The sequence below is a fragment of the Diabrotica undecimpunctata genome, chromosome 3, assembly GCF_040954645.1.
Source record: "Diabrotica undecimpunctata isolate CICGRU chromosome 3, icDiaUnde3, whole genome shotgun sequence".
Classification (NCBI taxonomy): Eukaryota; Metazoa; Arthropoda; class Insecta; order Coleoptera; family Chrysomelidae; genus Diabrotica; species Diabrotica undecimpunctata.
In genome coordinates, this window is record NC_092805.1 from 119,706,518 (window position 1) to 119,732,576 (window position 26,059).

At 35.9% G+C, this 26,059-nt stretch overlaps 2 protein-coding genes across 2 annotated transcripts in view; both read left to right on the plus strand.

The window, feature by feature from the left end:
* LOC140437312 (uncharacterized) overlaps positions 1-26,059 on the plus strand; it is a 98,242-nt gene that overhangs the window by 48,904 nt on the left and 23,279 nt on the right. The window lies entirely within an intron of this gene.
* Positions 39-5,950, plus strand: LOC140437911 (uncharacterized). Its single transcript, XM_072527701.1, has 3 exons — positions 39-113; positions 276-4,048; positions 5,788-5,950. The coding sequence occupies exons 2-3, from the start codon at positions 630-632 to the stop codon at positions 5,948-5,950; spliced, it is 3,582 nt and encodes a 1,193-aa protein (XP_072383802.1). The 5' UTR covers positions 39-113; positions 276-629.

Below are 26,059 nucleotides of genomic sequence, written 5' to 3' on the forward strand. Positions count from 1 at the left end.
AAAAGACCGAGGAGCGCATACGGTGTCACAGTTCGCATCACAAACATACAACAACAACAACAAGTTCGCAGTAGTCAAGACGGTGTGCAGTGACTTACAGATATCTGATAAAGGTAAGCGGTGTTTGTCTTTTTATATATTTATTATGTCCTTTTTATCATTGTGTATGCTTTAAAACAGTTCACGACTGCTATTTGTATAAGAATTGTTTTCTTGTTTCTTGTGTATTTCGATTTCACATAGTATTTTTCTTAAAATGGTTGCTTGTATTTTAGATGGATCTAACCAAATTAAATGCATCCTCGTGTATTGCAGAGAGAAAACCGGCAATAAAACTAAACGAGTTGCCACTTAATACGCCACAGAAAATACTATCGGCAAAGATAGTGAAAAGTAAATTTGGACAAGCTGTTTTGCTGGAGCTAGCAGAGAGCGTCACGTTTCTACCAGAGCGAGTGACAGAAGTCTACAGCCCATATTTGGAGTACTTTTCCAATCAGAAATACTCAATAATATACGAGGGAACGGTTGCAGCAGGAAAACATCCAGCCCAATCATTTAGAATAGTAGAAAATTAGATTAGAGAGGTGAGTGATTTTTTCTTCTTATTTTGTGTGTGAGTAGCCATCATGCATATAAAACAAGTGATTAAACAGTCTGATGATTTGATGCACATTATTAAAAAGCTTAGTAAAATAATTTTCGATAAATTCACTGAAAGAGATCGTAAAGTTTGGACAAGACGGTTAAATAGTCAAATTTTTAGATGTAGTAAAGTAATTAAAAACAATAGACTATCCGTAGGAACAGTTAGAAAATTGCAAACTTACATAGGACATTTTAAGCATTTTAGACAAATTATTTTAAATTTCAATAATAAGTACGTTGGGTTGGGGCTGAATTCAAAATTACGCAATAGAGTTAAATGGGAAAATGTTATTTCGTGTTTTGCTAGTCGAATTAAAACTGGAGTTATAGTTAATTTAGTGCATAAGGACTTAACACAGTTCCTAAATGATTGTTATATTATTGTTAGTAGAAAAATTAAAATTATTTTAAAAACAAATAGAATTCTTAAAGTCAATACTACATTTTGCGGCGAATTCATTAAAAAATCGAGTGATACCGAAAGTTTAGATTTAAAATATTTTAACACTAAAAATGCTATTATAGACACATCGACCGATTTACATCTTTGGTTTAGTGAAAATGTTAAGGATAAAATTTTTACAAAGCTGTCTGAATTTGCAGAAAAAGATTCGGGTGCTGCTCTGTCTAAAGTAATCTCATTAGAAGTTAATATTAATAAAGTAGAAATAGGAAACGGTTCATCGTTCATTGACTTGCCAATAGAGATTCAGAAAAAACGAGCGTGCATTAATGTGCATAATTTCGATCAGGCCTGCTTTTATTGGTCAATAGTTAGCGCTCTGTATCCTGTTAACAAACATGAACATGCTGGAAGAGTTTCGAAATATCCACATTATTCTACTGTTTTGCAAACGGATAAATTAGAAAGCCCAATGCCATTAAACCAAATTTCAAAATTCGAAAAATTAAACGCCATATCAGTTAATGTTTTTGTCTTAGAATTAAATGTAGTTAAGGACAAACAATTTTACGAAGTAATACCTGCCAGACTGACACCGCAAAAGATGGAAAAGCATGTTAATTTGCTGCTAGTACAAGATAAATATTTTCCAAAATTAAACGATTACGATGTTCTTCCAGAAGATGACGATCAGACTGAAATACGCCTTCATTATTGTTGGATTAAAGATTTGGGAAAATTAGTAAAATCGCAATTAAACAAAGACACATATAAAAAATATATATGTGATAGATGTTTGAACTATTTTAGCAGTGAAAGCAAACTAGCAGAGCACGAAGAAATATGTTCAGATGTGAATAAATGCAGAATGACTGTTCCTAAATACGATCATGTGGCTTTTCGCAATTTTACATACAAACAAACAACTCCGTTTATAGTTTATGCCGATTTTGAATGCCAATTACATAATTTTACAGATTCCAATGTCACAGTGAGTAAAACAGCAAAATATCAGAAACATGTACCTTTTAGTGCAGGTTATTATTTGAAATGTGCTTACGATGATAGTTTATCTTATTTTAATAGCTATAGAGGTGAAAATTGCATGGAGTGGTTCGCAAAAGAAATGGCCGAAATTTCCACATTTGTAAATTCCAAAATAAAGACAATTGTACCTATGGTCGAAAAGCCCAACACAAATATGGCAACTTTGTGCCATATTTGTGGCAAACGCTTTATGGCTACAGATACAATTGTTGTAGATCACGATCATTTTACGGGACAAGTACGGGGATTTGCGCACCAAGCATGTAATTTAAACTTTAAAAAATTGTTTGTCGTCCCAATCGTATTTCATAATTTTAGTGGCTACGACTCGCATTTTATGATTATAGATCTTTGCAAGCATGGGCACTTGAGCTTACTTCCCATTAATAAAGAAAAATATATTTCATTTACATTACAATCTGACGAACATCAAATTAAATTACGATTTATTGATTCACTTAGATTTATGGGAGCTTCACTCGATGAATTGGCATCTCTTTTAGATATATCAGAAAAGAAGATTTTAAAACGAGAATTTAGTCAAGTAGATAATGATACATTTAATTTGTTAACTTGTAAAGGAGTATTTTGTTACGATTATATTGATAGTTTGGAAAAATTGAATGAAACTTCTTTACCCACAATTAACCATTTTTATAATAAGTTAAATAATGAATACATTAGTGAAGAGAAGTATGCTCATGCCCAAAATGTTTGGCAGAAATTTAATTGTAAAAATTTGGGGGAATACAGCGATTTGTATTTAAAAACAGATATTCTGCTGTTGGCTGATGTGTTTGAGCAGTTTCGACAAAAATGTCGAGACACATATAAATTAGATCCAGCATGGTATTATACTATGCCAGGATACACTTGGGATTGTATGTTGAGATACACACAATGTAAATTAGAATTGCTAAAAGATGTAGATATGATCTTGTTTATGGAAAAAGCCATAAGAGGTGGGATATCTGTTTGTAGCAACAGATATTCGGAGGCCAACAACAAATACATTTCGTCGTATGATCCCACACGGCCCTCTAAGTACATCCTCTATTTAGATGTAAATAATCTGTATGGCTGGGCCATGAGTGAAGCTTTACCAATAGGAGGATTCAAGTGGATCGAAGACGTAACCAAATTTGGTGTTGGTAATCTTCCCGAAGGCCATATAGATATTATGTCAATACAGGATGCTGCAAAGGAGGGCTATTTTTTCCAAGTTGACTTGGAGTATCCACGTGAATTACACGACAAACATAAAGATTTTCCATTTGCTGCCGAACACCGCATTCCGCCCGGTTCAAAATTAGCAAAGTTAATACCAACCTTATATCACAAAACCAAATATATTATGCATTATAGAAATCTTAAACAGGCATTAGCCAACGGGTTAATTTTAACAAAAATACATAAAGTTTTGAAATTTAATCAATCTGCGTGGCTGCGACCGTATATCGAGTTAAATACAAATTTACGGGCGGCAGCCACCAACAGTTTTGAGAAAAATTTGTTCAAATTAATGAATAATGCTGTGTTCGGCAAGACCATGGAGAACATAAGACGTCATCGTATTGTAAAATTATGTAAAAAGTGGCATGGAAGGTACGGAGCCAAAAATTTGATTGCGAGTAGTCGATTTCACAGTCGTACGATCTTTAGCGAAAATTTGGTAGCTATCGAACTTAAGAAATCAGAAGTATGTTTTAATAAACCCCTGTATATAGGCGCAGCAATCCTCGATATATCCAAATTATGTATGTATGATTTTCACTACAACTTTATGCTTCCAACGATGGGAGAGAAAAACTGTTCATTGCTGTACATGGATACAGATAGCTTTATTTATGAATTGCAATGTTCAGATGCATATAGAGAGGTTTTAAAGGCGCATCCAAGTAAATTCGATACCTCAGACTATGCCGAAAACAACCCATACGAAATAGAAAGGTTAAATAAAAAAATCCCCGGATTAATGAAGGACGAGGCAAATGGGAAAATAATTACACATTTTATTGGATTACGATCAAAAATGTACACATTTAAACTGCAAATAACTGACGAGGAGAGGGAAAAAGAGAGACAGCGTCTAGAAAGAAAACAACTAAACAAAGAGAGAATTGAATGTGACATAGGAAATTTGGGAATAACGAAAAAAGCAAAAGGAGTGAAATATAACATCGTTCGAAATAAAATTACGTACGAAGACTATGAAAAATGTCTTAAAGAATTCAAACTTCAAACCGCGAGCCAAAGATGTATTCGGTCGTACCAACACTCAGTATTCAGCATCGAGCAATCCAAAACGGCTCTAAGTCCTTATGATGATAAGAGGTACTTAATACCAAAATCATTTAATACGCTTCCGTGGGGACATTATCTTGTTGAATAACATGTATTTGTTGTTGCAGAAAAAAAAAAAACAGCAGGATGGTACCAACACTACGCACACAATCTATAAAAACTATTTGTGAAAATATTTTGGACATAACTGACTTTGTTGAAATATCTCCTCTACCGTGGAGTCTTACTTTAGAAATTTGTAATAATTATAGTATTTATCGCTTTCGAAAATTATATGAATCTGATTATTTGCATCTAATACAAATATGCGATCAAATGAATTTTGAACAAAGAAAACATGAAAGTGAAGCAGAAAGAATTCATCTTTGTGGATCACATTATAAAGAAAGAGAATTTAATATGTATTGTGTCCGTTATTCTGCATTTGTAGCAGATGATATTGCTTTAAACTTTTGTTTTGGTTGTTATGAACGTTTCCGAAACGTACTGAAATTAAAAAATAAATGCTATGGCTATGAACAGGTTGTTAGTTGGGATGAACATCATGAATATGCCATAAAATATTTGTATGATGTAGCAGATAATTGGTGTCAAAATTCATTTGATCATGTCTTGTTTGATACTACCTGGACCGTTCAATGTACATGCTCTTTGCATAAATAATTATCTTCTTTTAGTATATGGCTACTCATAAGATCACAAAAAAAGAAAAGATCACTTATCGCAAAGTTTTTGTAAATTGTAGTTTTTGTAAATATAAAAAATAGTATTAATTTTATAATGTAAGTTTTAATAATAAATTTGTGTAATCTTACATTTATTGGTTTTATTTATTTATGTTAGATTACAAATAAAAGACAACATATTTATATTAATATTATTTATTCAGTTAAATCATTTACAACTTTAATTTTATAATAATATACAAATTCCTTTAAAGCTAAACTTAACAAAGTGTTTGGACAAATATTGCAATATGCTGCGAAGGCTTCAACTGGTCCATGTAAAGAGTCTATAGCACCAAAATTGTTCTTGATGAAAGTTGAAATGTTTATATAGTATTCGTGAAATTGTAAACTCTTTAACAGCACCACTCTATGCGACATCATGCTCTGGTCTGCTTCTATAATTTGGTTGACGTCATCTTCCCACAAATAAAATGCGGCTCCAAATTTCTCGATTGTCAGCAACTTTACATTTTCCATCACCAATTGTCTTAGTTTGCAAAAATCACCACACATAAATTCGATGGGATCATACTCATCTGCATAAGTCGGTAGATCTGCTTGGAAAAAATCACTCATTTTTTCTTTAAACCACTTAATTATGGCTTCCCACTCGAATGTGCTTAAACTGATTCTGTTAAAATTACCATGTTTACACAGAATGATGGATGGTGAAAAATCTCGAGCTGGAGATAGACCAATTTTTATATGGAGAGAGCTCATTGGATATGTAGTTTCCAATAAACAATATACTTCATTTGTGGCTGCTGCTTCAAATTTTGCCAATACTCGATCTAATTCGGCGCCAGGACTAGGCGGTTGACCATCTTCATCGTAGCCAAATTCTATACTAAATTCACTGCTATCATCATCGAAATTAACAGGCTGACTGTCATAACCACTATCTTGAGAGCTCATCATCTTCTTGTTTCGAATACCGTTGACGAAATGGGTGTAAACTGAACATCGTAGTTTGTCTTAAATTTATACTTTTGTCATTCCCCACTCCTTGTGGTTAATTGTAAGCCTTTTTTAGAAAAGTGTATGTCTACGCGGCGAATCGAAATATAGATCCTCAAACTATATTAGATTTATTTATCCAGCTGTTGTGTTTGCTATCCATTCCTAACCATTTCACATACATCTTATTGCCTTTTCGTCTGAGTACTTTTTCGACCAGATATATGTCAGGGTTTGATGTTTTCTGCAATTCTTCTTCGTAAAAACCGCCACTAATCGGCGCACCTTGCATGTCTTCGAGCAAATACGTTATAGGATTTGTTATCTTAACTTGTACAATTTTAAATAATTCAGTAGTCCAATTGGGCGTGTATGCCTTTTCGAAGAAATGTTTTGCCTTTGATACACGTACAATGTCGCCAACTTTAAACTTTCGTGGACCGGCAATCTTTAAATGAGTATAACTTTTGTTTAAAATGGCTTTTTCGTTGGATTTGTTAACCTTAGACGGTTTGTATCCTGTTTTACTGTGTTTTGTGTTGTTGTATTCCTCGGTGATTATGGGTAGAGCATCTAACCATTTGTACGATCCATGTAAACTGAAATACTTGTACAACTTTGCTTTCAACGTTCTAATAACTCTTTCGCAAATAGCAGCTTTTTTGATCGTGTAGGTGCTGTAATGATTAATTTCATGTTTTTTCATTAAATTTTGAAATTTTCTGTTGTAAAATTCGGTTCCCTGATCAGATTGTAAGTTTTTTGGGACTCGTCGAGTATGAGCGAGAATATCCGAAAATGCCCGAGTAATTTCCTCACCAGTCTTCGTTTTTAGAGGACGTGTCCACACAAATTTTGAAAAACAATCAATTACCACTAGTATTAGTTTGTAATTTTTATTTTGATGTGCATAAGGACGCATTTCAGCCAAATCCATTTGCCACAAGTCATCGATTCCTTTGATTATTGTTCGACGACGAGGATAGTTTTTTCGTGCTGGTTTATGCAATTCGTTCACCACCTCTTTCTTTTCTTTAGACATTATTTTTTCATCACACCTTCCACTACCTTAAGACGTTTGTCTATATCCCATGAATGAACGCTATCTACTATGCTTTTTAATGATTGTTCCACTTGTTTTATCCTCTGTTCCAGCTTTATATCGTACATCGTATGCTTTGCAACTGTTTCTGCAGCCGATTTTAGATTGTTCTCCATATCCTTTTTCAGTGTATTCAAATCATCTTGGATTATTTTTTTCAACATATTTATACTGTTCTTCGCATCATTTTTTAGTGTATTCTGGCCATCTTTGATTATTTTTTGTAACTTTTGCTCAAGAGCATTCTCTATATCCTTTTTCGTATTCAAATCATCTTGGATTATTTTTTTCAACATATTTATACTGTTGTCCGTATCATTTTTTAGTGTATTCAGACCATCTTTGATTATTTTTTGTAACTTTTGCTCGAGAGCAGATTTTAGATTGTTCTCCGTATCCTTCTTCAGTGTATTCAAATCATCTTGGATTAGTTTGTTCAACATATTTATATTGTTCTCCGTATCCTTTTTTAGAGTATTCAAATCATTTTTCATTATTTCCTGCCACTTTTGTTCGAGAAGGGGAAGTGCGGTGTTATGTATATCATCCAGTTCTTTTCCTAAATCACGTATATCATCTGCAAATAATTTTGTAGCAGTGTCTAGAGTTTCCTCCATTTCCCTTTTAAATGTATTCAGGTCATCTTTGATTCTGGTCTCACACTCGAGAAGTGGAAGTGTGGTTTTACGCAACTCATTGATTTGTTTATCAACGTATTTTTTCGTTGCAGCATCGTCATTGTCTGATGGATCCTTGACATTGCAAATTTTCACATTTTCGGCATTAATATTTCCGTCAGACGTATGTGGAAATGTAACTCGTGCCACCTTTTGGGCATTACTACTACTACTACTGTTACGAGAGTGATGACCGAATTTGTCGACACTCATAGTGGAAATGATACTGACATTCCCAGTTACTCTATTATATTAGCTTCTTTTAGTTCATTGATGATTGCTACGATTTCGTTGTCGAGAGATGTGTTGCCGGCGTCTTTCGAAGCCACCAATAGTTTAAGACGTTCAACTAACTCATTTGGATCATCCCAATAAATATACTCCATGGGGGCAGTGTTGTATGTTAAACGAGAGTCATCCAATCCCGTTCCTTTGGTCGTAGATGAAGATGATCGTGTTGTTGTTGTTGTTGTTTTCGTTCTGTGTTCGAGTTCTTTTTTGGATCGAGTTGCATGCTTTTTCATTGCTGCATCAGATGGTTTGAATAGAGGTTTAATAATAGAATGGTATTTTTCTCCACTAGAACCTTTAAGACGTCCTAAAGTATCCAGATGAATCTCTGTGTTTTTCAACAGTGTTTTATACTTTTGTAAATCCTCATCATTATATTGGTCAGGGTTGGCATAAAATAAAAGTTGATATAGACCTGGCGTACCACCTAACCTACGTTCTTCTAAATCACGTTCTCGAATTATTATTATGTCTCCATTGCGTTTGTCAAAGTTTATTCGACGTTTTCCCATTATCCAGCCACTAATAGAATCGTAAAATGGTCCATAGTTTTTATCAATTTTATCGTCTTTTATTAAATATTCTTTTATGTACTTGTGACTTATTGAAGGATATTGATCGATATATTCGTCTGTGGCATCCATCGGAATCTCGATTGGTTCTTGAATAATGTTTTCATTAGGTACCGCTAGATCGGGCGCATCAAGAAATACATCATCATCATCACCATTCTCCTCCTCCTCCTCTTCCTTTTTCATTTCTTCTTCTTTTTTAACTTGTTCAAACTTGTTAGTGATAGTATGATGTAACGTTTTTGATGATTGTGCAATATCTTTGAGAGGTTTCGAGAGTGGTTTAAACAGTTTATTTAGGGACTCATCTTGTTCTGTTCGACCTAATTTTAATGCCAAATATTTTTTGCGAATTGATCTAGCCAATTCGGCGACTTTCTTCTTGCGAAGCGCAATGGCAACCGTATCATCTGACATTGTGTTGACAACTAAACAATTATCTTACAATTTTATATATTTATCAAATCCTTTGCGATATCGGCCATTATTGAGAGCAAAATCTTTTATAATTACCAGAGTACCATACCTATCACACCAACATTCAGAACAAATTTTTTTAAATTCATCAAATGACATGTCGGGTGATACATGCTCATCAAATACATGCTTTAAATTTATCTCATCTTGCTTGAATAGTACAATCATGTTACAGTTGTCTCTAATTAACTGCTTCGGTATTTTTGAATATGTTTGGCATAAATAAGCGGCATCGATATCTTTATGTCTGCACATGGAATAATACTCGCGAATCTTTTGCTGACCATCGCATGCAACATCGTCAAATAAAAACACAGAGTGAGGTTTAGCTTCGCTGGGACTAATAATTTCTTCGTTGTCTTTAAATGGGTAATATCCTACACCTTTAACTTGCGCTATTACATCTTGCAGTAGTTGGTATTTGGGTTGAAAGAGGGATTTAGAATAAACATAGACATTTTTAAACTTGACGCCATTCGGATTGAATAGAAGAGATAGCATAACATTCGTTTTGCCGCACCCACTTGGACCGCAAATAATCGCTCTGAATGAATTCGGTAGCAATTTACCATGTTTACTGTTGGTTGTTTTTTGGACAATGTCCAAATTATCAATTGGTAGCGTCTGCTCTTGCTGAACGACCTTCATCATGTGGCAAGTGTAGTACATAAGTACGGTAATATATATTATAGATGTCACCACTTGCATGGCATCAGTCCAATGTTGGTTGTTGAAGGAGGAGGTCTCGTGAACTCTCTAATTAATAAACTTCCAGTTGAACTACATATTCCTGGTTATCAGTATTGTGGACCCGGAACAAAACTAAAAAAACGTCTTGCACGTGGAGATCCAGGAATTAATCCATTAGACGCAGCTTGCAAACGACACGATATCGCTTATTCGCAGCATTCATCTCTCGAAGAACGCCACAAGGCCGATAAAGAATTGGAAGATAGAGCTTGGGAGCGCTTCAAGTCGAAAGACGCTAGCATTGGTGAAAAAAGTGCTGCTTTAATTGTAACTGGCGGAATGAAAACGAAAAGAAAGTTGGGGATGGGATGCTCTCGTCGTCGTGGAAGACGGGGACGTTACTCTTTCAATCGAGATGTTGTCTCAAAAATTGCAAAGTCCATGAAAAGAGGAGCATCGTTAACAGATACTGCTTTGACGGCTGTACGAATAGCAAAATCCATAATCAAAAGACTTGGCGGTCGTAAAGAAGTTGATGTTCCACGAGTGCTACCACTAAAATCCGGAGGTTTTCTACCCCTCATACCTCTATTTGCGGGCCTTTCCGCTTTGGGGGCTTTAGCGGGGGGTGCAGCTGGGGTGGCGAAGACAGTAGTCGACGCTAAGAATGCTCAAAAGAAATTGGAGGAGGATATTCGCCATAACAGGGCAATGGAACACATCGGTTCGGGTCTGTACCTACGTAAGAAACCGAGCGGTGGATTCGGCTTATATTTGAAAAAAAACTTCCAATAAAGCTACCCAATCGTCCGCTATATGATGTGGAGATTGCACATTATGCGAAGATCCTTAAAATACCACATTTTCGAGGTGTTTTCATGAATGACGCTCTGCCTAGAGACGGTCCTCGACAACGAGAATGTGCAATAGTAAACTTGGATGTGTCCACACATAACGGAACACATTGGGTAGCATACAGAAAGATAAACAACAACGTAGAGTATTTCGATTCATTTGGTAATTTGAAGCCGACCAAAGAACTTGTTAAGTATCTGGGTGGTGCACGTGCCAACATTTCCTATAATAACCATCAGTATCAAACATACAATCAAATTATTTGTGGACATTTATGCTTAAAGTTTTTATATAATGGAGCCTACTAAAAGTACAGACCTGCTTATGGACCATATGTTTTACAAAAAATGTTTTACAGAATTCAGTGAAGAAGAACTAAAATACATACCGCTAGATTATATTACACGAACTGTACGACCTTACGAATTGTTACAAATATGGCATAAATTGCCTAAAGAATATCGAGGAGAATTTAACCTACAGATACTACTTCCCTGCTTCGTACATTATAACAGACCGGATTGGAGGACTCACTGGGATGGCCCACCTAATTCTCAAGCTTCATGTTATTTTTGTAAACTTGCTTTGGAACAAATAAAATCATTAAAGTAAATATTGTTGTTTTTTTTCTAATATAATAACCTATTAATACATTGACGTGAGTCAGTCATTATGTCGCAGTTGTTGAGAGTAGACAGCACCAATTACATATTCTCATTTCAACCTCCCACACCGATCGTGTTGGATCCGAACAAAGATTATGAGATAGCTCTTCGATTTTTCCATTCCTACAACAGTATACCAAACATTGAAAATACCAAGTTTTATTACTACAATGACAAAAACAAATTGCAACAATTTGATATCCCCGATGGATGTTATGAAATTGCCGATATTGAAGAATACATACAACAGAAATTGGGTGCTGATAATGTGCCTAAACCCGAAACGATATTTAGTCTAAAACCTAACCATAACACGTTGCAGTGTCAAATTTTCAGCAAATATAAGATTTCGTTTAAGCAACCTGACAGTCTTGGTACAGTATTGGGATTTTCTCCTGCACTACTAAATCCAGGACAGACGCATTCTTCAGATCGACCTGTTAGGATTATTAAAGTATCTAGCATACGCTTTGAATGCAACATTAGTACCGGAGCCTTCGATGGTAACAGACCTGCTCACACGATCTACGAATTTGTCATACAATCAAATCCTGGGTACGCAATTGACGAAACTCCACACAATTTGTTGTATTTACCTGTTGTACCGCAACGAGAAATCACCAATATTACAGTGTTGGCTGTCGATCAAGAAGGACGACCTGTAAACTTTAGAGGAGAACAGAGCACATTGGTGCTGGAACTTAGATCAAGAGGGAAATGGGATTATTAATAAGGCAATCTACTGCCCATAGTACACCATTAGTTGAGCAACCGTCTAAGCGGCAACATCTTACGTCCTCATCTAAGCGGCCACATCTTACGTTTGCAAACAAATTATTTTTGCAATCACTTGGTTTTAAACTGACAAGATGACAACTATGTATGGAAAACGATCACGTTCAAACAGCATAATGCCTCCAATATTTGATATTTATCGTAAGCCGATGTTTGACGAATCGATTCGAAAAGCCGAATACCGAACATATGCACCATTCATCAAATCATTCAATTGCAATGACATTGTGGAATTTAGCATCAATCAAGTCGACTCGTTCTTTGCAATGAGCGAAACCTTGTTATGCATTAAAGGATCGCTCGCAATTAACGGAACTGGTGACGTTAAACTAGCAAATAATGTTGGTGCTTTTCTTTTCGATTCGTGTACGTACAGCGAAAGCGCAAGGGAGATGGAAACAGTGCGGGATCCTGGTATCGTAAGCGCTGTACGTGCTATGACATGTTATACTCAAGAAGATTCCGGTCATATGGCAATGGCAGGCTGGAATTACCCTAGGGATCCAATTCTACACGCTGCTGATCATTCATTCAACATACAGATGCCTCTTAAGCATGTGTTCAACATTTTCAATGATTATCCTTTGATTACGTGTGGCCGTCAAACAATAAGACTAGTTCGAGCTCGAAACGACAACGATTGCATAATTGTCAAAGAAAAAACTCAAGGCCAAGTTACTACTGTTAAGATTAACATTACCAATATTGAGCTCAGAGTCAAGCACATATTTCCCAATGATGATATTAAATTGGAACTTATGAAATCCATTCAACAAGATCAACCTATAGTTATTCCGTTTAGAAAGTGGGAATTGCATGAATTACCAGCACTTACCAAAGGCGCTAGACGTGAAGTTTGGGCTGTAAAAACTAGCAATGCAGTGGAAAGACCCCGTTATGTCATTGTTTTCTTTCAAACCAACAAACGTGACAAGAATTCAGCTGATCCCACCTTATTTGACAATGTCGATATTCAAAGTATCAGATTATCTTTAAATGGTGAATATTGGCCAAACGAGCGAATGCAGTTGGATTTTAGCAAAACTGACTACAATGAGGCCTATTTCAACTATACCGAATTTTATCCTAGCTACATACATTCCCAACAAAAGCGACCTCTACTCGATTTCTCAGCTTTCAAGAATCACGCATTGTTTGTCATCGATTGTTCGAAACAAGAAGAAAGCATGAAAGCATCCACTGTTGACGTAAAACTCGATATTGAAGCGAATAATGGTTTTCCCGAAAATACCAAGGCTTATTGCATTATAATTCATGATTGTGTAATGGAGTACTTCCCTCTCACCGAAATTGTAAAAAGTCTAAATTAGATGCATAAATTGCCAGTAGTGAACGAGCAGTCATCATGAGAGTAGCATTCGTAGACATTCAGGGATTCGATGTGGACGGATGGTTTGTTCCCAAAGAACTTACCATTGAAATAGGTTTTAAACGAAGTCATTACATCTTTTTGCCTCAGAAACCATTTAATGCGCTAAGTAATGGGGATAAGAAGACTGCCTCATACGTGGAGAAAAAACTGCTTGGAATTCAATACTCTGATGGGCAAGTAGAATTGTCCAAAATCAATGAAATACTAGAAACCAAGTTGTTGTATGCAGCAGATTACATCTACGTTCGAGGAGAACAAAAAGCAGAATATTTGGATAAGAAACGTCACGTTTTTGGAGTTTTTCCCATTATTATTGATGTTTGCAAGTTTGATGGTACGCCTCGTGCTACTGGAAACGTTGGCCCTACTGCAAACCCATGTCATGCCGCTGGATTATTTTCATGCACCGAAAGAAATGTGGATCGTCTACGTCACTGGTTTGCCAATAACATAATACCATTGTAATTTTTGTATATGTATAAATAAATATATTAGAAATTAAACGCTTTTTTTATTTAAAACATCTTTATTGATTGAGTCTTATATTACATGAAGATTCAAATTTTCTTCTTACAATTTCAAAAATAATTTTTAAAATTAATATAAATACAGATGCTAATATTACACAGGACATTGTAAAGACATTATCTATTTCACTTTTCATATACTCGCTGGTTGTGTTGTTGTTGTTGCTGCTGACACCCGTGGTGTTGTTGTTGTTGTTGCTGACAAACATGGTATTGGTTGAATACGTCTTAATGGATATGTAGCTGGTGGCAGTTTTCTACAGGCCCAGATGTCTTGCTGCTGCTGCTGCTGTAGATTCAACTCTTCGGGTTTCCACGTTTTGTTGTCAAAATGCAGGTTATCTAATTGTCTTGTAATATGTTTAAAATCCTCATATGATTTAATGTCGATCTTTAACCGATCAAGTTTTCTTTGAAATTCTATTACTCTATGTATGTACTCGATGGGATTCATACTACTACTAACTATGTCCTATGTAGAATGTCACATTTTATGTCTAGCAACATCTTGACTAACACATAACTGCCACGTTCTGCGTCGAATGTCACGTCCTGCGTTGAATGTCACATAACTGTCACGTTCTACGTCGAATGTCACGTCCTTCGTCGAATGTCACGTCCTGCGTCGAATGTCACGTGACATTTCACGTTCTGCGTCGAATGTCACGTCTTGCGTCGAATGTCACGTTCTGCGTTGAATGTCACATAGCTGTCACGTTCTACGTCGAATGTAGCGTGACATTTCACGTTCTGCGTCGAATGTCACGTCCTGCGTCGAATGTCACGTTCTACGTCGAATGTCACGTTCTGCGTTGAATGTCACATAGATGTCACGTTCTACGTCGAATGTCACGTCCTGCGTCGAATGTCACGTGACATTTCACGTTCTGCGTCGAATGTCACGTCATTTCACGCGACATTTCACGTTCTACGTCGAATGTCACGTTCTACGTCGGATGTCACGTTCTACGTCGAATGTCGCGTTCTACGTCGGATGTCACGTTCTATTAGGCACTGTATGGACAAGAAGAAGAAGAATGTTCATACTGATCGTTGACATGGCTTCTGTGTGTCACCTACGCTTTCATTTGACACCTCATACGTCAAAATCATGCCAATAGCAACAAAGATACATTCTAGCGCCCATTTGGCAATGCTGCCATCTTTGTTTTTTGTGTCCCCGTCTCCTCCCCGTTCCAACGAGCCCTCGTACGTCACGATTGGACCAATAGAACCAAAGATATGACGTAATGACCTTTTGGCATGCTCCGATGCGCACGGCACATACTGCGTTCAACCCCATTTTTCATCCCCTTTCCAACGAGCCCTCGTACGTCATCCTACGTTAAGCCGTTCGGCATTTGCAACCGGGGGTTGCGATTTTAGGGGATGCGATTTAGGGGATGGCCCCAGACACAGGTAGTCTATCTACTACTATATATATATATATATATATATATATATATATATATATATATATATATATATATATATATATATATATATATGAAAATTATAAGTTCTCGGGAAGAAAAACGTTGAGAATTTAAGAATCGATGTTTCGGCACCCATTTTGGAGCCATTTTTAAGAGGGATACGATTCCGTCGTTCGAGATCTCAATCTGCCTACTCCACTCACTCGTGACGTACCAGTATCGTGTTCTGTATAAATGTCAAACGGCACTGAGGTCTTAATCTGCATACTCCTCAGTGTTGTCACTCGACATTGAGGAGTAGGCAGATTAAGACCTCAGTGGCGTTTGACGGTTCTTGTATTTATACAAAACACGATACTGGTACGTCACGAGTGAGGGGAGTAGGCAGATTGAGACCCCGAACTCGAACGGAACCGTATCCCTCTTGAAAATGGTTCCAAAATGGGTGCCGAAACGTAGAGATTCTTAACGCGGTTCTTCCCGAGAACTTGGTAATTTTCATTTATCTGACCGCGGAAATTGATCCGAATCTATATATATATATATATATATATATATATATATATATATATATATATATATATATATATATATATATATATAAGAAAAAGTAGTCCAAAGTTTTTTGACTAGTTTGGAAAAAATATATGTAAATACTTTTTTCTTTTTAGGTGTGGTAGTCAATAAAAAATAGAGCTTTGCTAAGGCGTACTATTTATTCTGAATCCATGCTTTCGGTGGTTTTTTGCCACCTTTATCAAGGTCTACAAAGAAAATTACTATGTTGTAACAATTTGAATGGTGCAAAAAAGGCTATAAAAACTATAAAAAACTTACCCGAATGTAAGTTTCGTGGCATAAACAACAACGTTAAATAGCGTTATTTATAGCGTTTTTTTTTTCTAGGAAGTTGTGCTTGATTACATTCTTCAAGATACAGCTCATACAATTTCCTCACATTCAGTAGGGGAGAAAGGTATTTTTTATGAGTATTTCTATATATGGAATAGTGCGCCTCTTCTACAGGAAATTTATTTATATGCTCTATCACAAAAACCCTAACATCTTGGTCCATTTTGTATGGCCTGTTGGAGTGCTTATACCTGCGATTTGGAGGAGGAGCTGCAACACCACTATTTATATGTATCTTTACAATATCGTTTTTTTTCTGCCTATTTGGTATAGAGCGCATAACTCTTCTTTGCACACTTTTTCTATCATTCCATGTTTTATAACGTTATCGGTATATGACGCAGTTTTATGTTTTACAGCATCTTTTCTTTCCCTCAACACTGGTTTTTGAGGATTGATTTAAATAGTAAAGCATTTTTTGCATTAATTAAATTCATCAAAAAATGCCTTCCTGTCGTCTTCTGAAAATTTAGTGCTGCAAGAAACTTTACAGCCTTGTCTACAAAGAATACCCTTTTTCGGCTTGTTTCTGGGACAAGAATATTTTTGTAGGACAGATATTTCTTCGCCTTTTGCTCTATCTAAAGCTGCTTTGCTTTGCTTCCAGGTCTTCGTTTTCGTTTTTTGAACACTGTTTCTGTCGAAGAAAAGATCTTTTGCTTTCTTTTTTCTTGGCCGACCTCTTTAGACCCGTTAGAAGGATTAATTATAGGGTATTGAATAATCCCGGTTACTTATTTGCCTCCAGAAATGAAAGTCCTTTCAACAAGGCTTCCTTCATCTTCTGTGTCAATTGTTCCTGAAGAACTGCTGTATTTATTATTCCGAAAGTATTCAGTATATCCACCGCCGTCTGGCAAGAATGGTTGTGTTCCCTCCAAATCTGAAAATAAAAACAGCTATTTATAGTCTTTAAAGTGAATTAATACTCCATAAAACATCTAACCGGTAACGTCTATTAATAACACAACAAAGACTCCTTACCGAGAACAATAGAATTGCACTTATGTTACATTTGAAATTTCAGTTTTGAGGTTAGAACTCGCTGTGATAAATTGTGGTAAATTTTGTTCACAGTTTATCTGTTAACGTTAACGTCTGATTTACGGTAATATGTATGGTTATTTATAAATTTTTAGTTTTCTATTTTAGTTGTTTAGTGAGTGGCAAGACCACCTCTTTGGAACGGTGGTTAAGGTTTTAGCCGGAACACGGTTAATCCGGCACTACAATGGGGTCTCCTGGCCTAGTATCCTACTCGGCCGAAAGATGCCAGGGTGTCTTGTTCCGTGACGTAGATGTCCAAAAAAAATTTTCCCTATTATTCCCCCACCGTTGCCTATCAGAATTCAATGGATACCTTCTTAGGCTCTTACTGGAATCTGGCAATACGGCAATACAAAAAACGGTTTTTGAAAAATGTTGCTCTGCACCTTCATCCACTCGTGTCTTTAATGATTAATATTTGCTCAGCACGTTGCGCTGTTGTATAGTAACTTCCAGCTACTTTCAGTCAAAGTCTAAATTTGACATATGCACAAAATAAATGACTAAATTTACAGTTGGGACTGAGTTCAATAAATAGATTATATTTGCAATTATGACATTATCGTCTGCATATCTAGGGTAGTTTATTTATCATTTACAGCCCTCAGTTGTAAACTGTATTTTCTATTATTTAATAGAATAATAAATATTCATAAAATAAAAATTAATGCATAAAATATTCACAGTTTTTATAAATATAAATAAATGTATTTTCTTTAAAATCAGCATATTCGACTTTAATGATTGATTTTGGTATTGGAACATGACACCAAATAATAATATGGGACTTCCAATAGGGACTTTCTAATTTTATCAGTTAGTAGTGGCCATATTGTTGAATGCTACATCTATCAAATTGGCGGTCATTTATTCAGTCTATTCTGCTCAATTATCTTTAACAGATATAGCCTAGAACAACATGTACGAATGATAAAATTGTTTTATCAAAAAAGTTGTTCTATTCGGTGTACTGGAAAATCAGAGGCACGTTCAGAGGCATCAGAAAATTTCGATCTCACGTTGCTCACAAGAATATGGCCTTTCACAAACCACAACTTAGCGAATTTTGCTTCGTGACGTGGGCCTGCGTGGGTCGCAGCCCAAATTCTGTGATTTGGAACGATATCAGTCCAGATAAGATCCAAAAGCCCTTAATGCATCCCGTAAAACTTACTTTTTGGTTTGGATTTTGGACTAGCGGTCCATGGACATCAGTCCATATTTATTTGAGAACGACGTTTTTCAGACATCACCTTCAACGGCGAGCGCTATTATCAACTTTTGTTGGCCCGAATTAGATGATATGGAGAGCAAAGATATGTGGTTTTAACAGGACGGAGCCTCGTGCCACACAGCTCATGCCATATTGGATATTCTGCAAAGCGATTTGAAGGCATGGTCATCTCAAGTATAGGTTATGTAAACTGGCCACCGATTTGACCCGTTACACTCTTTCTTGCGGGGCTTTCTTAAGTCTCAAGTCACAGTCCTATGCGAATAAGCCACAAACCACAGCGGCCCTTAAAGCCAATATAACTTAAGCCATCGGTCAAATTCAGCCTGATGTATGCGCAAGAGTCGCGGATAATTGTACATTTCGGGTCCCTTCTAGTGAAGCCGTAGCAGACGTTTGAACGATGTTACATTCCATACACATTAGCTTCGAGAGGCCTTTTAAACGAATAAAAAGTTTCGACTATATCTCTCACACAATTTGTTTTATTTAAATTATGTAAACTTAAAGATAGGAAGCGCTTAATGCGCATATTTTCTATAGATTATATTTTTATTTTAAGTAGAAGTGTAGTTTCATTAGTTTCTTTACCTTTATCATTTGATTTTTATTTTCTAAACGTTAATTTTTGTATAATTATAAAAACTATTATCTGAAACTTGAATGGGAAAATCCAATAATCATCTCAGAATTATCTTATATAACTGTTATAACTTATATAACTGATTTAGAGAATTGACGTAATTGAACTTCCCCAGTATAAGTATGTAAGAAAAACAAATATTTGTAAATATATTTGCTAATGTCTTTGAATGTTATATTATTTTTGACTTTACTTTATAAATAATTAGGGACAAAAACCAATATTAACATAATTAAAGTAGGCCCGAATGAGATTGTCAAAAGTAATAAATATACAGTGCTACTAAATAAATAATAATATTAAATTCAACATTTAATTCAAACATATGTCATTGAAGTAAGAATTAGAAGATGGGCACTATCTCGGTGAATGTTTTAAAAGTTTTTGAAGTGAATTTTCTTACCGCTCGGTATCATGTTTTTTGATGAAGAAGTTCATCAGTAAAAATTCAAAATGGAAAAGCCCATTCAGACAATATCAATGTCGAACTACTTAAATTAATTGCAGACAACGCATATATATATATATATATATATATATATATATATATATATATATATATATATATATATATATATATATATATATATATTCGGTTCTAGAACTCTTCGAGCGGTTCTCATTTATGTAATAAAGGTGGGCTATTTCGTTACGCTGCTCCCCTCTTAGATCTGAACGTCCCGATATGTAACTTTACATGAAGGCCCAGTATGGCGGAATCTACAGGACTCTCCAGCTCTGCATAAACCCCTCAGCATGAAATAACAGTCTACGGTCTTTGAAGGTGCAACACACAATAATTCGGACGCCGGTTTATCGTAAGATCACTTCAAGCATACTTCTGACAATCCTGTTGAACTTCTGTGGTCTCGCCGAATCTAACACTCTTTCTCTCTGCGTAATTTGACATAAATTTATTAAAGCTTGGTCGCCGGTCATCTTTGATCTCATGTTGAAGGGTTCGTGCTTCTTCTGTTTCATTTGAGCCAGTATAAGGTGCAAGACGATTTATGTGAACTACTTTTGGTTTATCTTTCGGCAATTTCTTAATTCGGTATATTACGTAATTTATTCTCTCTTTAATTTCATACGGACCTTCCCATTGTCTTTTCAGTTTAGGAGACAAGCCTCGACTTGTGTGGATTATAAAGCCAAATAAGATCACCTACTTGATAGCTTTTATTCCTGTAGTTTCATTCACGGCCGAGCGGTAGGCCATCAAGAATAAATGAATGTGCTGGTCAATCTCTTTGATGTTCTGATACAACTTTGGAGAGGTGTTTACCCATCGTTCGGTTCATCCTCTCGACCATTCCATCTGATTGAGGATGCAGGGGTGTCGTCCTGTTCTTATTGACACCAATCAATGTTTTGGAAAAGAGTTGACTCGAAGTTTCGCCCTTGGTCGGAGTGAATCTCCAAGGTAACACCAAATCGGTTAAAGATTTTTTTAACTAGTACCTTTGCAACAGTAGCAGCTTCTTATTTGGTATGGCATAGGCCTCAGTCCATTTCGTAAAATAATCCATGGCTACCAGGATATATTAATTTTTATCATCACTTTCTGGAAATGGACCTAGAATGTCGATTGCTACTCTTTCCATAGGACTACCAACATTGATGGACGACATTAAACGAATATCCAAGAAATGACAACAAGATGCACAGAACCGTGAAGAGTGGCGAAAAATGGGAGAGACCTATGTCCAGCAGTGGACAGAAGAGATTGCATGATGATGATCAATTCCATTGGCTTCAGTAAGCCTTGATTTCTCGACTACATGCACTAATGTCTTGCCAAGAAGGTGTTTCATTACGACGCATCCAATCCAATATTCTTTTTATACATGGATCATCTGCTTGGGCGTCTTGTAGCTGTTGAGGCTGCTATTGATCATTAATGACGGTAGTTCGTCTCATGGGGCAAAGTCGTTCTTCTAATTTAAGACAGTGATTACAATTTACGCTGCATGGCCGTCTTGACTGAGCATCAGCATTTGACTGACTTTTTCCAGTCCAGTACGTTGCCACCATTCCAACATCTGGGTTCGCGTCTCTTCGGCATCGTGCTACGAACTACTTCCGTACGATTTCCTCCAGACGTTTATCGTTTTGCTCGTCGCTCTGTTCAGAGGTTCGTACTCGATAGCTCCGTGAAGTTTGACTAGCTGTTTCGTGTTCCAAGGCAATGGCGAACGCTCATCATCATCTAAAACTTTCGGTCTTGCTAGTCGTAAAGCATTCTGTAGTTCACTTTCTTTCAACACATTGACAAAGGTATCTACAACAATTTCTTCCAAAATGCTGTCTGCTACCTCCGGATAAGCCAACCGCAGTATACGAGCAACATCTGCTTCAAACTCTTGCAAATTTTCACTTGCTCGTTGAATTCTACTTCTTAGTTGCGCCTTGTAGACTTGTTGTAGATGGGCATCACCGTAACGTTTGTCTAGTCGAGTGAACAAGGTCTGGTAATATTTTTCTTGACCCTTAGGAATCGATCTTAGGATATCAGCAGCATCACCTCGTAACGCAGAAGTCAAGGAAACAGCCTTTTCTTGTTCTGTCCAATGATTGGCTGTGGCAATAGCTTCAAATTGTCTAAGGTATATGGACCAAGAAGACTTTCTATCTAATGATGGCAATTTGAATCTCATAGGATGTGTCGTTTCGTCTCTAGGTGATTCTTCTTTCACTGCAGAATCTAAAACTACTGCATTAACTGGTGGTAGCACTTTTTTATTGGTTATCATGCTCTCTAAATGTTTGATCTTCTCTTCTACTTTATCGAATATTCTTGAAATGTTTTGGAATTTCTCAATGTTCTTTCTAGAAGTTTCTTCCATCATTTGAGAAACATTTTTAAATTTCTCTTCGAATCTTCTAGAAACATTTTCGAATTTATCATCAATTATTAGAGACATTTTCAAATTTCTCGTCGGTTTGTCTAGCTGATTCTTTAATAATTTGAAACGTTTCATCGAATCTTTTGGAAACATTCTCATCATTCTTTCTTAGATCATTTGAGAAACATTTTCGAATTTTCCATCAATTATTTTCGTTAAAACTGCTTCTTCTGCTGATTGAAACTGGAATGTCTCTGGGTCATCTCCATTCTTGTTGAGAACATTCTTTAGTCGTCCTTGAAGGAACTTCTTGGACCCGCTGCAGTCTTCATCGCGTTCTTTTAGTTGCTCACGCATCTGTTTTACTAAAAGTTCTACTATCAGCATCTTTGGCCAGGCACTCACGAACTTTTTTAAATGTTCTTTCGTACAAAGACCACTACCGAACTACGCTGATGTTCCCGACGAACAATACTTTTCAAAAGTTCAAAAGTCTTTTTCAAAAGTCACAGCTGAATTTATTTTTAAATAAATCAATTAACCCTACACCTGACACCAACTGTAGCGTGTTTTAATAAAACGACCGGTTCTCATTTATGTAAATGTATTTATTTATAAGTTTACAGTACGATAATACTTAACCACTAAACTAACCTAATATTAGCGCAGCTAATAACTAAAACCTAAAACCTAAAAACCAAAAATGTGTGGTTTATGCAAGATGATACACCACTACATTCTAGAGAGAAGGCAGTTAGAACATACTTAAATACAACTTTTCTGAACGTTGGATTGGTCGTGGTAGTCATATTCTTTGGCAATGTGGTAAGATATTGATATAATTATTTAATTCATAAAAAATCCGAAAAGAATACTTATTGTTCATCACGTAAATTGTTTACCCATTTTTATTAGGACAAATAGAAACTAGAGCACAGGTATTAAATAACACATATGTGTCCTGTTTCATAATACAGCTACATAATAATGGTACAAATCTAACCTGAAAGACTCAGCATTTTTACAAAATCATCATCGTTGTCCTAATAACCGATATTGTTATAAATATAGTAAACACACAGGCAATTTAGTTAAGCATAATATTAGTTCGTTAGTAAATCATAATAGTCCATTTGTTCGAGATGTAATTATAGTTACTCATAAGCTGTAACGTAATCATATAAATAAGTAATGTCATCGATAGGTTATTCCGTGTGTATATAAGTAACCAATGAACGAGATACATTACAGTTTAATAGATTATTTAACTTATCCGACAAATAAGATGTAGTTCCATAATATACCATAAGATTTGGATATGTATATATATATAAGCGGGGATCCTACAGCTTCTGCCGCTTCCCGCATTTCGATCGCCATCTTTTTCTATTTCTCCAGGTGTCTTCATCAATGGCTCTATCTTTCATGGTTTCAATAACACCTTGTATCCAAGACTTCGCTGGTCTTCCTCGTTTCCTTCTATTACTTGGATTGTATTCCATAGCTCTTTTTGGCCATCTGTTGTCGTCCATCCTCTGTACGTGTCCATACCATATTAACTGTCTAGTTTCTATTCTTTCAGAAGTTGTATGTACTCTATCTGTTTTTCTTCTAATTTCAGAATTAGGTATACGTTCTACTCTTGATATACGGCAAGCTCTTCTTAGGTAGTCCATTTCAACCGTGTCAACTTTTTTCTTTCCTTTTACTGTCATTTGCCAACATTCTGCTCCGTTTGTAAGAATGGGCTCTACAATTACTTTGTAGATAGTCATTTTAGTTCTCATAGTAGCTTTGTTGGACCAAAGTATCGAATTCAGAATTTGAACACTCTTCCTGCCTTGTTGCACTCTATAGTCTATATCTCGTTCCGTTGTTCCTTTACTGCAGATAATACTTCCCAAATATTTGTATTCGTAGCACCTTTTCATTTGTCTAATTTCCAAATCCGGGTCTTCGTCTTCATTCCCTATTCGCATATATTCTGTTTTAGACATATTCATACTCATCCCCCATTTTTCGTATTCATCTTTGAGCTTTCTAAGCATATAATCTGCATCTTCTTCACAGCTTGCAATTAGTACTTGATCATCTGCAAAGAACAGCGTTGTCAGATAATGGTTGTTAAGCTTCAACCCCATTCCCGCACATTTTTGTCTCCACTGGTGCAGTGCTTCTTGGATATATATTTTGAATAGGGTGGGGTAAAGACAACATCCTTGTCTCAAGCCTTTCGTTACTGTAAATACCCTTGAGAAAGTATTTCCTGTTTTTACAGTGCTTTGAGGACATTTATAGATGTTCAGTATTGCTTTTAGATATGTTTTACTAAGGTCCGTTTTCGTCAAGACACTAAATAAGAGTTTTAAAGGAACTGTATCATAAGCCTTCTCCAGATCTATAAATACCAGATGCGTAGGGAGGTTTCGAGCTGTTCGTTTTTCAATTACTTGTTGAAGGGTAAATGTGTTGTCCACGCACGATCTTCCTGCTCTGAAGCCGCTTTGTTCTTCAATTTCTTTATACTCCTCTTCTATTCTTCTTTTCAATATACGACCATATAACCTTCCCAGCGAGCTAGTTACGCTAATGCCTCTATAATTTCCGCATTCTTTTCTGTCTCCCTTTTTATAAATGGGGCTAATGTGGGCCAAATTCCAATCGTCTGGAATCGTTTGGCCTTCAATTAAGCATTTATTAAAAATATTCACTATGCTTGTCAAAAGAGCATCCGGTCCATGTTCCACCAACTCGATGGGAATGTCTCCAGGCCCGGGTGCTTTTCCATTTTTCATTTGTTTCAATTCTTTTTTCAGTTCTTCTTTGTTTATCTTATGCACCTCTGAGTTTTCTGTCATTGAGATATGGTCAGGTCTTTCCATAAATTCGTGCCTACTTTCTGTTAATAGCGTTTCGTAATATTTTTCCCACTTTTTATTTTGAATCAGGTTTATATTTCCCTCATCTTTTCTTTCTTTTCTAATACTTTTTATGAATTTCCAAGCTTGTGTCACTTTGGTTCCTCCTAAGCATCGGTCCATCTCTTCGCATTTCTCTTCCCACATTTCGTTTTTTCTTTTAGTGACTTCCTTCTTTGCTTCCCTGTTGAGTCTGCTGTAAATTCTGCGGTCTTCTGAGTCTTTCGTGGATAGCCATGTTTGATAAGCTTTTTTTTTGTCTCTAATTAATTTTCCTACTTCTTCGTTCCACCACTCAGGATTTTTTCTTTTGTCAGCTTCTTCGTACCCCAATGCCTCTTTGGCCGCCTGATGAATGCAATTTTTTATATCTTGATATTCTTTTTCGGCTGTTTCTCTTCGAGTTAAGTGAGTTAGTTTTGAGGCTAGTCTAAGTTTGTAGAGGAATTGTACTGATTCTTGTTTGATATGTATCCAAAATAATATATTCATCCATTATACTTTATAACCACCACGTAGCCCCGAATTTAATCCGCTTGATTTTGGTGTATGGGGCGCATTAAAACAACGTGTCTATATTCCCATACAATCCCATAAACATTCGCAACCAACTATGGGAAGAAATAAATACTGCAGCAGTTTCTTTAGAACCAATGATGCTATTTAATATGAGACGATCTTTTATGGAATATCTTGACAACTGAATTAAAGAAAATGGTGGACATATCGAACACTTATTTTGACAAAAAGTTATGTTATTTAGTTTAACTATTTCTTAATTTGGTTTGTAAACAAAATGTTTTGATTATTACTTTAATTTAACATAAAACGTAAAATGTTTGATGTAAAATCCTATTATTCTGTTATTTTGTCAAATCCTATTCTTAATTAT